Source organism: Cherax quadricarinatus, chromosome 95, assembly GCF_038502225.1.
Source record: "Cherax quadricarinatus isolate ZL_2023a chromosome 95, ASM3850222v1, whole genome shotgun sequence".
NCBI classification, from domain to species: domain Eukaryota; kingdom Metazoa; phylum Arthropoda; class Malacostraca; order Decapoda; family Parastacidae; genus Cherax; species Cherax quadricarinatus.
In genome coordinates this window covers 3,278,865-3,293,321 of record NC_091386.1, presented here as the reverse complement: position 1 = coordinate 3,293,321, position 14,457 = coordinate 3,278,865, and the positions used below count along the sequence as shown (strand labels likewise).

At 38.1% G+C, this 14,457-nt stretch overlaps 1 protein-coding gene across 2 annotated transcripts in view; it reads left to right on the top strand.

The window, feature by feature from the left end:
- LOC128703970 (putative sodium-coupled neutral amino acid transporter 10) overlaps positions 1-14,457 on the top strand; it is a 71,501-nt gene that overhangs the window by 14,616 nt on the left and 42,428 nt on the right. For both annotated transcript variants that reach the window (XM_070104881.1, XM_070104880.1), the window contains exons 3-7: positions 714-831; positions 4,606-4,779; positions 8,569-8,675; positions 10,064-10,185; positions 11,027-11,175. In XM_070104881.1, coding sequence (XP_069960982.1) covers positions 714-831; positions 4,606-4,779; positions 8,569-8,675; positions 10,064-10,185; positions 11,027-11,175 — 670 coding nt within the window. The remainder of the gene's footprint in view (positions 1-713; positions 832-4,605; positions 4,780-8,568; positions 8,676-10,063; positions 10,186-11,026; positions 11,176-14,457) is intronic.

The window sequence follows — 14,457 nt, the reverse complement described above, 5'->3', positions numbered from 1 at the left end:
ATATTTTTTAATTGATTTCAAATTCGAGTCATCATATTTGTGTTAATGTGCCAGTATTACTGTTATTATTAACCTAAAACCCAATCTAACTTTATTATTTTTTAAATACACTACCTAACAGAATACTCCATACGACTGAATGTACAACAATGCAAGCAACCATATGACCTGTCTTTGTAATACTCATTTGTGCTTTATAGTTATCTGTTTACAATAATGTATTATCACTGATTTCACCATTGCTTAGTTAATTTTAAGCCAGCCCGAAATGCTATGCATAGTATAAGTGGCTTTGGCATGCTGCTCTTATCTGTATTTTTTTGTACCTCTGTATGTATGCTCAAATTGTAAATAAATAAATAAATAAATAAATAAATCTTGGTTTATAATTAAGGCTGTTTTTGTATAATTGTGTGTACATTAAGATACTGAAAATGATATTTCCCACTGTTTGATTTGTAATATTCTCCATCCTTTCCCATATCAGTTCTAAATTTTTCTGCTCTTTTTGGGGATGAGGACCTACATTGGACTCCAGTGGAAGTAAGCCACACTGCTTGTCTTTCCTAGGTTGTCATGGCTTATTAACCGTCTATTGTTACTAATCCAAATTAAGTCTTTATCTTGTCCTTCTTTACATATCATTAGTGTGATTCTCATATACATTAAAGTGGTGTATGTATATTAACGACTTAGTTTTCTGGTACCCCCAGACAGGCTTGGTGTTGGGGATTTTGTTGGTACTGCTGAGTGGACTTGTCACCAAGAAGACATGTATGTTTCTCATCCGATCGGCAATCATGGCGCGCAGAAGAAGTTATGAATTTCTTGGTGGGTATTGAGCTATCTTGTGGCCATGTTTATGGTTACATGTCTTAACTTCAAACTAGCATAAAAAGCTCATAATTACATTGCTATACAGTGGACCCCCGCATAACGATCAGTTCCCAACTCGACCAATTATGTAAGTGTATTTTTGTAAGTGTTTTTGTAGGTGTATTTTTGGGGGTCTGAAACGGACTAATCTAATTCACAATATCTCTCATGGGAACAAATTCGGTCTATAACGGCACCCAGACAGACTTCTGGATTGAAATAATATCGTTATGCGGGGGTCCACTGTATAATCTTTCTCTGTACAGTGGAACCTGGGTTTTCGTATGCCCTAGTTTGTATGTAAAACTATAGTCATTCTTTATAAAACGTATTTTTTGTTAATATTTTTGGGTGTCTGGAACGGATTAATTTGATTTACATTATTTCTTATGGGAAATATTGCTTCAGTTTTCGTATGATTCGGTTTATCGTCAGACTTCTTCGATCGGTTTAATAACGAAAACCGAAGTACCACTGTATACTTGAAGACATACTCATGGGTTAGTAAGTAGACATCTGTAGTAGAATGCAGTATTATTGAGTCGTAAATACATTTGCTTCTTTTGCAACTAGTTTGAGCTTTTATATTTTGGCTAAAAACAAAATGAGCTTCGAGAAGATGAAAGAAAGTTTTCAACTGTTGTGATTTTTTTTAAGTCTACAACTGTCTTAATTTGCTAGATACAAGTAATTCCTCTAACCTGGTATTTTTGTTATTTGATAATTTTATGATTTCGTGTATCACACTATCTTCCTCTTAATATGTTTATGATCAAAATTTCGATTGAGCAATAATTTATATGGTTGGTTAATGGGTCTGTAAGCATATCAGCTACATGAAGGGGGTCATTAAGGCTGCATATTACTTGTTCACTGCCATAAAAAAATGGGGATTTGAGTAAACTATCAGTATACACATTCACTGAGAGATATACAACTCTCAGTGTATATATTCTATGTGGACTAGTTGGTGATGCTGTTTTTTCGAGGCATTGGTCTATTATGAGCGGCATCCTGATGGCAGGATAGTATGAAAATGAAAATGTTTATTTCCTGAAAAAGCTTACAGTGTGTGGTTTACATTTTTTTTTTTCAACAAGTCGGCCGTCTCCCACCGAGGCAGGGTGACCCAAAAAGAAAGAAAATCCCCAAAAAGAAAATACTTTCATCATCATCCAACACTTTCACCTCACTCACACACAATCACTGTTTTTACAGAGGTGCTCAGAATACAGCAGTTTACATATTATAAAATATTAATTACAAGGAAGGCCTCTAGCATGCCTAGGCATTTTGGGCAGACTAATCCTAATTCTTCTTTCTTTCAACACACCGGCCGCATCCCACCAAGGCAGGGTGGCCCAAAAAGAAAAACGAAAGTTTCTCTTAAATTTAGTAATTTATACGGGAGAAGGGGTTACTAGCCCCTTGCTCCCGGCATTTTAGTCGCCTCTTACAACACGCATGGCTTACGGAGGAAGAATTCTGTTCCACTTCCCCATGGAGATAAGAGGAAATAAACAAGAACAAGAACTTGAAAGAAAATAGAAGAATACCTAGAGGGGTGTGTATATATATGCTTGTACATGTATGTGTAGTGTGACCTAAGTGTAAGTAGAAGTAGCAAGACGTACCTGAAATTTTGCATGTTTATGAGACAGACAAAAGACACCAGCAATCCTACCATCATGTAAAACAATTACAGGTTTTCGTTGTACACTCACTTGGCAGGACGGTAGTACCTCCCCGGGCGGTTGCTGTTTAACAACCTACTACCTAATTCTTACTCTAAATTGACACAGGTTATGGAGCAGTACATTTTAATATCCCTTATTGCATATTAGGTAACTGAAGATAACTAAGATAGGGTTGGCCTTTGTAATGCGCTGAGGAAGGACCACAGCTCGTAGCTCATAAAGTCAGTGGTGAGGAAAAATCAAGACTATTTTGCATGTGATAGGGCTTAATTGTAGTCGGCATTTTCCAATAACGTTCAAAATTTCCCTTGTTTTATAAAAAGTATGACATGTTCAGTCCCTTACATACTATGCACAATACAGTAAAGGCACTTCAGAGGTCAGCACCACTGAGGTCAGCACCACAGAGGTCAGCACCACTGAATGGGTCATCTTATGATGAAAATACACATCATGTGATTTTCCTTGACTAATAAATTAATAACACCTGTCAAAGATATCGGAAATGTTGTTTGATGTAATGTTTATAGAAATGGTAGTCAACAGTGGCAAACTCAAAAACTCACCCCAAAATAATTTTAGATTTTTAAAAGGTTTCTGTTGCTGGAAATATGCACGATGTAATTAGATTTCTGTTATTTATCTTAAAATTATTTTGGGGTGAGTTTGCCACTGCTGATTCTACCATTTATTAATCAAGGAAAATCACAAGATTTTCTTTGAAGTGTTAGTTTTACTGTAACTATCAAGCTATGGTCTTAATTTTCATTTCCTTAAGAGAAACTCCCAGTATTATATGCAGTAGTACACTATATATATTTTTTAAATATAGCCTCTCCTCACTTAACAACAAAGTTCCATTCCTAAGACCACGTCAGTAAACGAATTTGTCGCTAAGTGAGGAGCATACTATAATGGTGGTGGATTTGTGTCAAGTATTTTTTATATTGTTTTAATGTCACCTTTGGACCATTTATAACTTTTCTGGTATATTTTTTAAATGTTTATACAGTAGTATACTGTATATTGTAATAAACAGAATAGAGAAAATCAGCTCTAATATACATTATTTAAATATACAAACTGGTCAGACAGCCCGTTGTAAGTCTGAGACGTCAGTAAACGAGTACGTCGCTAAGTGAGGAGAGGCTGTACTCCAGTAAGAATTTTAAAGAATTTACTTGACGGAATTTATTCTTAAAGACCCTTCATAATCATACAAATGAGCAATAATTACAAGTCATTCTGTACTAGAGTTCAGTATATGCAGGTAGGTTCTATAGAATTATGGCATTAGTGAAGGCCATATTACTGTTGTATTATTGAAAAGTGTAAATCATGTGTGGGTTATTTAGTGCAAGGAAGGATGGAGGCTTAGTTCTCTGTCAATGGCAAGATAGAAACCCTGCTCTTAAAACCAGTCTACCAAAGAGAAGGTCTAGTACACTCAGCATTTGTGAAGTGCTTTAGAACTGGTAATGCCATAATAATACATAATACTATGCATGATATGTTTACTTCCGTGGCAGGTAAAGTTGGTGAGGAGGTACACTACGTGTAAGCATGGAGTTGACAATTTGATTACTGTAAGACACCCTTCATAACCTGTTTCATTCTTTAAGGTTGATAAAATATTGTAATGTTTTGTAATCTTCTTCTTTCAACGTACCAGCCGTATCCCACCAAGGCGGGGCGGCCCAAAAGGAAAAACTAAAGTTTCTCCTTTCAAATTTAGTAATATATACTGGAGAAGGAGTTACTAGCTTCTTGCTCCCGGCATTTTAGTCGCCTCTTACGACAGACATGGAATGTTTTGTAATCTCTGAAATCTGTTATGGCAATCACAGTGATCTCAGGCTGAGTAGTGATTAGCGGAGGAAGGTTTGAACGTGTCCCATTCCTTGTTTTGAATGGTCATTTTGAGTTTAGCATTGGATGAAATCCAATATGTGAAATTATTATAAATTCTGTTATGCCTGCATCATTCCCAGAAAATAACAACCTATATTGATTTAATTTTTACTATTTTCAGCATTCCATGTATTTGGAGTGAGTGGAAAGCTGTTTGTAGAGCTGTGCATGATTCTCTTTCTGATCGGGATCTGCATATCCTTCCATGTTGTGATGGGTGACTTGGCACCAGCAATTATTGCCCGATTAATGGATATTGAGAATTCTCCATCTCTGCGTTGCACTCTCCTCATTGGTGAGCTTCATCTTAATGTTTTCAACTATGTTAAAGTTAACTAACAATGAATACACCATGATCTTTTCACATATGCATTAACCCTTTCAGGGTTTTGGCCGTCCTAGTATGGCTTATGCATCAGAGTTTTTGACGTACAGTGGACCCCCACATACTGTTGGCATCACATAACGTTAAACCCACATACCGATACATTTTATCGCTAAGATTTTGCCTCACATACCGCTAAAAAACCCGCTCAACACTATTTGTCCGAGACGCGTCTAATGTGCGGCCTGAGCCAGCCTCACATGTTCCGCCAGTGGCATTGTTTACAAGCCAGCCTCCACGGTAACATCCAAGCATACAATCGTAACATTTCGTATTATTACAGTGTTTTTGGTGATTTTATCTGCAAAATAAGTGACCATGGGCCCCAAGAAAGCTTCTAGTGCCAACCCTGTGGTAAAAAAGGGTGAGAAATATTATCGAAATACTGTGGTACCATGGTCAACTGCTGATGCTGCTCCTGCTGTAGCACTGTCAGCTGCTGCTGCTGCTGTAGCACCGTCAGCTGCTGCTGCTGCTGTACCACCGTCAGCTGCTGCTGCTGCTGTAGTACCGTCTGCTGCTGCTGTAACATCGTCTGCTGCTGCTGTAGCATCGTCTGCTGCTGCTGTAGCATCGTCTGCTGCTGCTGTAGCACTGTCAGCTGCTGCACTGTCAGCTGCTGCTGCTGCTGTAGCACTGTCAGCTGCTGCTGCTGCTGTACCACCATCAGCTGCTGCTGCTGCTGTTGTAGTACCGTCTGCTGCTTCTGTAGCATTGTCTGCTGCTGCTGTAGCACTGTCAGCTGCTGCTGCTGCTGCTGTAGCACCGTTGTTAGTGTGGCTTATTGAGAATACCAAGAAACAATTAACCCCAGAGGGTTAGCCACCCAGGATAACCCAAAAAAGTCAGTGTCATCGAAGACTGTCTAACTTATTTCCATTGGGGTCCTTAATCTTGTCTCCCAGGATGCAACCCACACCAGTCGACTAACACCCAGGTGAACAGGGAAAAACGCCTGGAACTAGTGCTCATATTGGTGAATTTAAAGCCAGCAAAGGTTGGTTTGAGAGATTTAAGAATTGTAGTGGCATACACAGTGTGATAAGGCCTGTTCTGGAAGAAAATGCCAAACAGGACATACAGTACTCAGGAGGAAAAGGCACTCCCAGGACACAGTGTCTCATCAGTCATTGCTGCATCTTCAATAAAGGTAAGTGTCATTTATTCTTCATTTAGTAGAGTAGTACATGCACAATATATACTGTGCATGTACTACTCTACTATTGTGCATGTATCCTTCTCTTTGTGTGTAGGAAAATGTATATTTCATGTGGTAAAATTTTTTTTTTTCATACTTTTGGGTGTCTTGCACGGATTAATTTGATTTCCATTATTTCTTATGGGGAAAATTCATTCGCAAAACGATAATTTCGCATAACAATGAGCTCTCATGAACGGATTAATATCGTTATGCGGGGGTCCACTGTACTAGTACTCCTAAATCCTAGCACTCTCAAATCTAGTGTAAGGAAAGCTGGTAGGCCTACATATGAAAGAATGGGTCTATGTGGCCAGTATGCATGGTATAAAAAAAATCCTGCAGCACACAGTGCGTAATGAAAAAAAAAAAAACTTTGACTGTGTTCTTGGATTAAAACAGCGACTTTGCACTGTATTTTTGTATGGTATTTATTGTTGTATTCTAGTTTTCGTGGTCTCATTTTATAGAATGGAAGACATATTACAGAAATTGAGATGATTTTGGCTGGTTTTACAAAGAAAAATACCTTGAAATTGAGCTCAAAGTAGCAGAAATATTCGATTTTTAGCAAAGTTCAAAAGTAAACAAATCATGCTATGCGTCCAATACACGTCAACTGGTGAATCTAATATTCTTTCACAAATGCGCTGATATTATTTATACCAATTATACACTAATGCAGTAGTCTGCATAACAGTAAATCTTCTATTTTTTTGTGAGAATAAAAATTCGTAGTGGAAAGCAAAAGAATGTAAGAGGGGCCTTGAGACGTGACTAATGAACAGAGGAAATGTCATTTTAGTGCCAGGAATGTCTTTCTTGTTTATTCTGGACCCTATTCGGAAATTGGCAACTTTTGAAATTTGTGTGAAATTGGCAAAATTGCTAAATTCTGACCACTGTACTGGATAGTTGAAATTGGTAAATGGGTGGTTTCTTGTACTAATTCGATAGAAAAAATGGAGTTCTAGCAAAATAGTTATGATTTTTGTCAACAAGTATGTACACTGGAATTGGCCGAAAATAGGGCTCAACGTGGGCAAAATCACCGATGAGTAAACATCATCGAGACCGCTAACTTCACGAGAGCATAATTCCATAAGTTTTCCATCAAATTTCATACTTTTGGTGTCATTATGATCAGGAAAAGATTATCTTTTCACAAGAATTTTTTTTTTTTTTTTTTTTTTTTTTTTTTTTTAATTTTGGCTGACCCTGAGAACAAGTCTCTGAGAGGGCCTGTCGACTCTGAAAGGGTTAATACTATGCTTAACAATTCACAAATGAATGAAATTATTTACAAATGTTATCTCTCAGCCCACAGTAGGATTCAAACCTGTACACTCATCATTAAAGTACGCAATAGTTTATCCTAGGGTCTGGATAAAGTACGCAATAGTTTATCCTAGGGTCTGGATGTGTGCATAAAATACTGCGTACTTTGATGCAGAGTGTGCAGGTTTGAATCTTGCTGTTGACTGAGAGAGAATGTTTGTGAATACAGTGGACCCCCGGTTAACGAACTTTTTTCATTCCAGTAGTATGTTCAGGTGCCAGTACTGACCGAATTTTTTCCCATAAGGAATATTGTGAAGTAGATTAGTCCATTTCAGACCCCCAAACATACACGTACAAACGCACTTACATAAATACACTTACATAATTGGTCGCATTCGGAGGTAATCGTTATGCGGGGGTCCACTGTATTAATACTATATTGATATAAATATTGACTGAATGTTATTATGGTGTATTCTCTCATATAAGAGTACTGTGCAGTGATGTTATTCATTGCACTTTTCTTATTTTTGATTTGTTGATGAAGAATAAAAGTCACAGTACCGTGGCTGGAACATTTCACAGATGACCCATTCTTAGGAGAGAAATCTTAAGACATTTCAGTTTGTTCTGAACTGTTGTCAAGTTACAACTGTTGTGACTTTCCAACAGTTCAAGGTGGGCCAGGACATCATCATAAGCTTCCTATCCTAAGTGCAGGTTATTTGTGAATTATTTCACTTTGTTGCCTTTCTACATACAAGTTGACTAAATATTGAACATGTATTCTGTATCAGTGATATATTAACCCAGTTGGGTTTGCAAGTACACCTACCATCCGACTTACGACCACTCGACTTACGACCGTGTTTTTTATGCCAAATTTCTGGGAAATAAACAACTATTTGTATTGTACACAGTGTTTATCCTAAACCTTACAGTATAAAATACAGTACTAACAGCATAAAAAGTAAAGTAAAACATGAAATACCAAAATAAAACAATAAAATAAAGTCATTACAAAAATGTTTTGTTGATATTCAGTAGTAAAGTTCGACTTACGACCATTTCGACTTACGACCGGTTTCTCGGAACCGAACTCGGTCGTAAGTTGGATGGTAGGTGTAATATTCTTAGCTCTTAAATGAGGCTCTTTGTTAGCTTTTGTGATCTTTGTCATATTTGCTCTTATAATGAAAAAGAGTAATTTTGTTTTTCAGGTGTTACCGTACTGGTCGTGTTACCTTTGTGTTTACTGCGGAATCTAGACAGTCTAGCGTCCATGTCTGCCTGTTCAATAGGATTCTACTTCTTTCTTATCCTGGTTGTAAGTTTGCTTTTTATTTATGGTAAAAAAATTGTTCTTTCAGTAAAAATAATGTGAAAATGATAGTTTTTTACTTCAATATTTGTAAAGATTTGTGACCAGATAGTGGAAAAACTTTTCATGTGTGATGGCTGAAGTAAACTTGAATTTACAAGTCTTTTGTTAGTTGTATTGCTCGTGTTATTTAGAATGTTAATATGAAATGTATATGTCAGAGTATCTTTTTTTTTTTTTTTTTAACAAGTCGGCCGTCTCCCACCGAGGCAGGGTGACCCAAAAAGAAAGAAAATCCCCAAAAAGAAAATACTTTCATCATCATTCAACACTTTCACCACACTCACACATAATCACTGGTTTTGCAGAGGTGCTCAGAACACAACAGTTTAGAAGCATATACGTATAAAGATACACAACATATCCCTCCAAACTGCTAATATCCCGACACCCTTCCTTTAGAGTGCAGGCATTGTACTTCCCATTTCCAGGACTCAAGTCCTGCTATGTAAAAATAACTGGTTTCTCTGAATCCCTTCACTAAATATTACTCTGCTCGCTCACACTCTAACAGATCATCAGGTCTCAAATACCATTCGTCTCCATTCACTCCTATCGAACACGCTCATGCACGCCAAGAGTATCATAGCTACAATAATTCATAACCAACTGACAATTCAGGGAGAAAACTTGATATAATTTTGGCTCCTCACTTTTCCTGACCTTGGCTGTCTCTTCAACTTTCCCAATAGTAGCTGTCTCCTCATTTCTCTTGGCCCTGTCTGTCTCCTCACCCCCTGATGTATCTCCTTATCTCTTCCAATCATAGCTGTTTCTTCATCTCTCTCTCTCCCTTGACCCTGGCTGTCTTCTCACCTCTTTTGACCCTGGTCATCCCACCTTTCCTAACCCTGGCCGTTGCACCACAACTGTCTCTTCTCCTCTTTTAACTCTGGCTGTCTCTTACCTTTTCATTTAACCTTTCATCTCACTTTCTCACTTTCTTTTACTTGATATTGTAAAGGTCCAGGATGAATTGTAATGCCATCTAATGTATGTTGTGAAATTTAAATAGTTTTATGTATAGGTTGTTTAATGATAGATTCTGCATGTTTTGTTGTAGTTTGAATTTTATTGTTTTTAATACACTAGCAGTCTCTTATCAAGGCAGGGTGACCCATAAAAGAAACACTTTCACCATCATTCACTCTATCACTGTCTTTCCCCTGGCAGGACATTGATAGATTGACTAGTTAATGGCTAAAGTGACTAGTTAATGGTCCAGGTTGGACCAAAGTATCCTCATAATTTTCAGTCTCCTATGTGTGGGTCGTGTGTATATATTTAGATTCTTGTAAGGTGCTTTTTTTGAAATTCATTATGAAATTTGGCAGATCTTGTGGCATGCCTTTCCCAAATTAATGGACGGGTCTTGGTACCACATGGCTGAGCTGTTTCGACCGTCAGGGGCACTTCAAGTTCTTCCCATCTGCATGTTGGGTCTTTCCTGTCAGAGGTGAGCTATGTTACACTGTCATACTCTTTGTTCATACCTTCCAGGGAGGTGTCTTGATGCTGTTGAAAGACACTTGTGCTAATTAATGACTTGGAGTGATCTTCTTTCGACAAACCGGCGGTATCCCACCAAGGCAGGGTGGCCCAAAAAGAAAAAAAAGTTTCTCTTCAGAACTTTAGTAATGTACACCTACCATCCGACTTACGACCTGCTCAACTTACGACCACTCGACTTACGACCATATTTTTTATGCCAAATTTCTGGGAATTAAACAACTATTTGTGTTGTACACAGTGTTTATCCTAAACCTTACAGTATAAATACAGTACTAACAACATAAAAAGTAAAGTAAAACATGAAATACCAAAATAAAACAAGAAAATAAAGTCATTACAAAAATGTTTTGTTGATATTCAGTAGTAAAGTTCGACTTACGACCATTTCGACTTACGACCGGTTTCTCGGAACCGAACTCGGTCGTAAGTCGGATGGTAGGTGTATATAGGAGAAGGGGTTACTAGCCCCTTGCTTCCAGCATTTTAGTCACCTCTTACGACACGCATGGCTTAAAGAGGAAGAATTCTGTTCCACTTCTACATGGAGAATTGGATTGATATCTGGATGAAACCTGAGTACAGAAAGCTCTCTCATAGTTATCCATAAAATATTGTTAGGCACTTCCCCATGGAAAATAAAATTAAATATAAGAATAAATTTGAGGTATTAATTAGTATATTACTTTGCCTTTTTTTTCATTGAGAGAGACCAGTTAACTCAGTACCAGGACATAATTATTTTAATTCTTCTGTATTGCCACATCATTATTTGTTTTGTCTTTCAGCAATGTGTTTGAGATATACGACTCCATACCTGACCCTGACGTGCCCAAGATGAGATCAGTGGTGAACCATGCTGTCAATCTCTGCTGTGCTCTCTACATATCTGTTGGCTTTTTGGGATACGTGGCATTTGTTGATCAAGACTTGGCGGGTAGGCTTTTTTTTTTATACATTGTGTATGAATTTAGCTCCCAATATCTTCAAAACCATTGTCAACAAATATTCTTTGAACTGGCCTTGTCTATCATTCTTTTAACTTGTGTACCTGGCTTCATTTCTTCTTCTTATTCTTTTTAGTAATCTTTACAGGAAAAGGGGTTACTAGCCCATTGTTCCCGGCATTTTAGTTGACTTTTACAACACGCATGGCTTACAGAGGAAAGATTCTTATTCCACTTCCCCATGGATATAAAAGGAAAAGTAATAAGACCAAGAACTATTAAGATAAAATCAAAGAAAACTCAGATGAGTGTGTATAAATAAACGTGTAGATGTATGTGTAGTGTGACCTAAGTGTAAGTAGAAGTAGCAAGACATACCTGTAATCTTGCATATTTATGAGACAGACAAAAGACACCAGCAATCCTACCATCATGTAAAACAATTACAGGCTTTTGTTTTACATTCTTTTGGCAGGACGGTAGTACCTCCCTGGGTGGTTGCTGTCTACCAACCTACTACCATAAAATTAGGAAAAGGTGTGGAGTTAATAAAAGTATTAGTCAGAGGGCAGAAGAGGGGTTGTTGAGGTGGTTTGGTCATTTAGAGAGAATGGATCAAAGTAGAATGACATGGAAAGCATATAAATCTATAGGGGAAGGAAGGTGAGGTAGGGGTCGTCCTCGAAAGGGTTGGAGAGAGGGGGTAAAGGAGGTTTTGTGGGCAAGGGGCTTGGACTTCCATCAAGCGTGCGTGAGCGTGTTAGATAGGAGTGAATGGAGACGAATGGTACTTGGGACCTGACGATCTGTTGGAGTGTGAGCAGGGTAATATTTAGTGAAGGGATTCAGGGAAACCGGTTATTTTCATATAGTCGGACTTGAGTCCTGGAAATGGGAAGTACAATGCCTGCACTTTAAAGGAGGGGTTTGGGATATTGGCAGTTTGGAGGGATATGTTGTGTATCTTTATATGTGTATGCTTCTAAACTGTTGTATTCTGAGCACCTCTGCAAAACCAGTGATTATGTGTGAGTGTGGTGAAAGTGTTGAATGATGAAAGTATTTTCTTTTTGGGGATTTTCTTTCTTTTTTTGGGTCACCCTGCCTCGGTGGGAGACGACCAACTTGTTGAAAAAAAAAAAAACTGGCTTCATCCTTAATATATCACTAATTAGATTTTTTGGTATTGAATTACTAATTACCTCCATTATAATAAAAACTAAGTATTCTTATTCTCATACACAGTGGAACCTTGGAACTCAAACTTAATTCGTTCCAGAAGGCTGTTCGAGTGCCGATCTGTTCAAGTGCCGAAAGAATTTTTCCTAACCAATTTTCTTTATGGTTGGCTGTTATCACTAATCTTCCTAGGCCCCATGGTGACTTATTTATGCAAATAATATAAAAGAATCGCCAAAAAATGCAAAGTAACAAAATAGTTTACAACGAAGTTCTGGCCGGTCGTGTTTGTTTGGTCGAGTGCCGAGCAAATGGTCAACTGCCGAGCAATTTTTTTTTACTGAATAAAGCCTTCGAATACCGAATTGTTCGAGTAGGGAGCTGTTTGAGTACCGAGGTTCCACTATACATGTACTAGTAATCGTAATTTAGTTTTAAGGTTGCCCAAAATGCCTTGCATAATAAGGAGCTTTTAATAAAGTACATGTAGTTTATATATGTCAATTACCCTAATTGTATAATATACTGTACTTCACTTTATAGAAATAAACTTTGTTTATTTGTTTGATGTAGGTAATTTGATGTGGTTTGATTTGCTATATTTGTATGTCCCCTCAAGGAAGGTTCCTTGATGTTGGTGAGGGGCTCTTGTTTTAGGGAATTGGATCTGGGCTCCAGTTCCCCGAATTAAGCCTGAATGCCTTCCACATCCCCCCCCAGGCGCTGTATAATCCTCCGTATGTAGCGTTTCCCCCTTGATTATAATAATAATATACGTATTTGTATGTCATGAAGGTTTATCTAACATATGTTTTACCACCAGCTTAGTAAACTGCTATTTCACCTCTTTAATCATATTTACTCTACTTAAATACAGAAATTGTATATGCTAAATTGTCACTTAAATTTCCTTTTTCGTTTATGAGTCATTATCTCTGTACCTGGAGATAATGACAGTTGCCCTGAGTTACAGATGTGGAACATAGGAGCCAGTTAGTTTTCCAACCATTGAGCAGTAATACAAATGTGGGTAAAACATACCTTATTTCGCGGCTTATGAGACTTGTTTTAGTTTTAATGGTTCGGCATCGGATGTAACTGGGAGAGCTACAGCCCACCCCACACCCCAAACATATAGCTCCCGTCACTGATTTTCAGTTTATAGGACTCAGGATGGTTTTTGGAGACATTTTATGGAAAAAAGGATGTCTAATAAGCTGCGAAATATGGTATTTCATTTCCACACCAATGATTCATTTGTAAGTTGTAACACCACCAACTCATCTTGTCTGTATATTGGGGTCCTCTTGTATATACAGTGGTCCCTCGTTTTTCGTAATTAATCCATTCCTGGAGGAGCTACTATAAACGAAATTTACGATTTGCGAATCAATTTTCCCCATAAGAAATAATGTAAATACAATTAATCGGTTCCTGACACCCAGAAGTATTATTATTTTATATTATTATCACACTGGCCGATTCCCACCAAGGCAGGGTGGCCCGAAAAAGAAAAACTTTCACCATCATTCACTCCATCACTGTCTTGCCAGAAGGGTGCTTTACACTACAGTTTTTAAACTGCAACATTAACACCCCTCCTTCAGAGTGCAGGCACTGTACTTCCCATCTCCAGGACTCAAGTCTGGCCTGCCGGTTTCCCTGAACCCCTTCATAAATGTTACTTTGCTCACACTCCAACAGCACGTCAAGTATTAAAAACCATTTGTCTCCATTCACTCCTATCAAACACGCTCACGCATGCCTGCTGGAAGTCCAAGCCCCTCGCACACAAAACCTCCTTTACCCCCTCCCTCCAACCTTTCCTAGGCCGACCCCTACCCCGCCTTCCTTCCACTACAGACTGATACACTCTTGAAGTTATTCTGTTTCGCTACATTCTCTCCACATGTCCGAACCACCTCAACAACCCTTCCTCAGCCCTCTGGACAACAGTTTTGGTAATCCCGCACCTCCTCCTAACTTCCAAACTACGAATTCTCTGCATTATATTCACACCACACATTGCCCTCAGACATGACATCTCCACTGCCTCCAGCCTTCTCCTCGCTGCAACATTCATCACCCATGCT